This window comes from Pyrgilauda ruficollis, unplaced genomic scaffold (assembly GCF_017590135.1).
Source record: "Pyrgilauda ruficollis isolate IOZ18807 unplaced genomic scaffold, ASM1759013v1 scaffold161, whole genome shotgun sequence".
Classification (NCBI taxonomy): Eukaryota; Metazoa; Chordata; class Aves; order Passeriformes; family Passeridae; genus Pyrgilauda; species Pyrgilauda ruficollis.
In genome coordinates this window covers 1,280,868-1,283,795 of record NW_024514876.1, presented here as the reverse complement: position 1 = coordinate 1,283,795, position 2,928 = coordinate 1,280,868, and the positions used below count along the sequence as shown (strand labels likewise).

Below are 2,928 nucleotides of genomic sequence, written 5' to 3'. Positions count from 1 at the left end.
CGGCGAGGGGCGCCCAGGCCCCCTGAGCCCCCCGAGGCGGGGAGTGTACCCCGGACTGGTGGGATGCGGTGCGGTGCCTCAGTTTCCCTGAAGAGGCTGATGCAGGCGACGCCCCCTCCTCATTCTGGGGGACCCCTCATGCAAACCCCTCGTGCGGCGCTGGGTGCTCTGTGCACCCATGGGTGCAGCATCCCTGGCCCCCCATCCTTCGCTGGTCGGGGTGTGCTCGGCTGGGGGGGGGGCAGCAAGGGGGGCCGGCCGTAGCGTGGGGGGGTCGGGGGGGGCCCCCAGCCCCGTCCGCCGCGTTTTAAATCCGCCGGAGGAATTTCTGTGGCGGCCAAGACAAACGTGACCTACTTTCTGCTGTCCCCGCGCGGAGCGGAGGAGCCCGGGGCTGGGCACCGCGCCCGCCGCCGCCCCCCCGCCACCCCTCCGGCGAGGGATGAGGGCCCCCCGCGCCCCTCACACCCCTCCGCGCCGGGAGGGTCACCGGGGGGTCTCGGCTGGGGGGGGGCAGCAAGGGGGGCCGGCCGTAGCGTGGGGGTGTCGGGGGGGGCCCCCAGCCCCGTCCGCCGCGTTTTAAATCCGCCGGAGGAATTTCTGTGGCGGCCAAGACAAACGTGACCTACTTTCTGCTGTCCCCGCGCGGAGCGGAGGAGCCCGGGGCTGGGCACCGCGCCCGCCGCCGCCCCCCCGCCACCCCTCCGGCGAGGGATGAGGGCCCCCCGCGCCCCTCACACCCCTCCGCGCCGGGAGGGTCACCGGGGGGTCACGGGGGGGGGGCTTGTCAGCAGGGCCCCCCCATTGTGCCCTGGGTGCTGGGCACCCGTGAGGTGTGGAACGGGGTGGGCACGAAGAGCCGGGGGTGCTGTCACCGTCCGCGCCGTGGGGGGGTCGGGGGGTGCCCCCCGGTGCTGCCCGTGGCCTGACCCCCTCCCCACATCGTGTTTTTGCCACAGCAGAGCTCGCAGAGGAGGGATCGCCCGGACCTCCGGCGCCCCCCCATCCCGTAAGTCGCCGCCTACCCCATAAATCACCCCCCGCCCCATAGGTGACCCCCCTCACCAAGAGTCACCCCCAGCCCCAGATTTGGGGGCGTTCAGCTGTGCAATGAACACGTCAGGGTTCAGCCTGGCTCCGAGGGGTTTCCTTGGCTGGGGAGGGGCTGCCCTCTGCACCCCCACCCCAAAGCTCTCCCCTTGGGGGCCCCCCCAGCCCTGCCCCAAAACTGGGGGGAGCTCCCTGTGTGTGCTTGTGCTTTGCTGCACACTCACAGCCCTGGGCAGGTTCTCACGCAGCCTTGCAGCCCGGGGTGTGCTTTTGCACACCCACCCCCACCTGTGCACGCTCACAGAGCCTTGCACAGCCCTGCACACACACTCTCACACACCTTCCGTGCTGCCACAGCCTCACACACCTGTACCTGTTCTTGCACACGCTCACACGTGCCCTGCACACCTGTGCACGCTCTCGCACACCTGTGCACGCTCTCACACACCTGTGTGTGTTCTTGCACACACTCGCACGTGCCCTCCACACCTGTGCACGCTCTCACACACCTGTACCTGTTCTTGCACACGCTCACACGTGCCCTGCACACCTGTGCACGCTCTCCCACGCCGTGGCACACCTGTACGCACACTCGCACACCTCTGCCCATCTCTGCACGCTCTTCCCCTGCCCTTAATGCTCTCACAGCCTTGCACACCTGCGCATTTCTCACACCTGTGCCTTTCTCCCCTCCCCGTGCACACTCTCACCGCGCTCTGCCCTCTGGCCCAGCCCCGGTGCTCTCTCACACACCCTGCGCGTCGCTCCCTCCTTGCCTTCTCGCACGTCCCTCGTGCCCTTGCCCAGCCCTGGGCGCCCTTGCACGCTCCACACCTCCTTGCACACTCACACCCACCCCTCCCCATCACCCACAGCTCCTGGGGGTACCCCATACTTCACCCCCCTCCCTGAGTGTCCCCTCTGTGTCCCCCAGGGCTGGTCCCCTCCCCTCTCCCGGAGGTCCGGGCTGACGCCGCTGTCCCGCAGGGTCCGGCCCGGGATGCTGCGCGGTGCTGAGCACTGAGGGGCACCATGGGGTGCGCGGCGTAGCCCCCCGCCGTGGACCCCCCCCCCCGCCGTGGCCACCCCGCCGTGGCCCCCGCGTGGCGCCGGAGCCCCCTCGGTCGGTGCTGAGCGCTCCTTGATGGAATTGCGGTGAATGGAACAGAAGCCCAGCACCCTGGACCCGCTGTCGGAGCCAGAGGACACCCGGTGAGCCCCCGCCCCAGCTCGGGGACACGCGGGGGACACGCGTGGCACTGCGCTTGGCGTGTCCCTGCGCATCCCTGCGCCTGGCTGTGCCCTCTGTGTCCGGACGTCTGTGTGTGTCCCCGAGTGTCCCCATACCTGCTGCACCCCTGTGCCCACTCTGTGCCTTGTATCGTTGTCCCTGGTGTGTCCCTGTGCCCACTCTGTGCCTTGTATCGTTGTCCCTGGTGTGTCCCTGTGCCCACTCTGTGCCTTGTATCCTATGTCGTCCCTGTGCCCACTGTGTCCCCTGTGTCCTCGTGCTCGGTGTGTCCCACTGCATGGTCATGTACGTGTCTGTGCCCTGGCTATCCCGTGTGTCCCTGTGTCCTGGGTGTCCCTTGTGTCCCCGTCCCCACCATGTTTCCCCACGCATGTTCCGTGGGTGTCCCCATGTCCTGTGCACCCCAGGTGTCCCCCAGCCCCCCTGCACCCCACATGTCCCCACCCGTCCCTACGTGCCCTCCCGTTCTGGGTGTCACCCCCACGTGTGCCGTGTCCTGCATGTCCCGCTGCACCCCACATGTCACCAGGTGTGTCCATGCCCAGGTGTCCCTCTGTCCCCACTCATGCCCCCCCACGGTGTCCCCCCCACTCGTGCCTCTCCCCACGGGGGCCCCTCGCCCCCCC

The 2,928-nt window shown here is 69.4% G+C and overlaps 1 protein-coding gene across 2 annotated transcripts in view; it reads left to right on the top strand.

Moving 5' to 3' along the window:
• Positions 1 to 854: 854 nt before the first annotated feature.
• THRA (thyroid hormone receptor alpha) overlaps positions 855 to 2,928 on the top strand; it is a 9,227-nt gene continuing 7,153 nt past the window's right edge. The window contains exons 1-2 of one of the 2 annotated variants that reach the window (XM_041462897.1): positions 855 to 1,009; positions 2,038 to 2,262. In XM_041462897.1, coding sequence (XP_041318831.1) covers positions 2,210 to 2,262 — 53 coding nt within the window. In that variant the 5' untranslated portion in view covers positions 855 to 1,009; positions 2,038 to 2,209. Of the gene's footprint in view, positions 1,010 to 1,984; positions 2,263 to 2,928 lie in introns of both variants that reach the window. The other variant, XM_041462899.1, reaches the window with a different exon arrangement.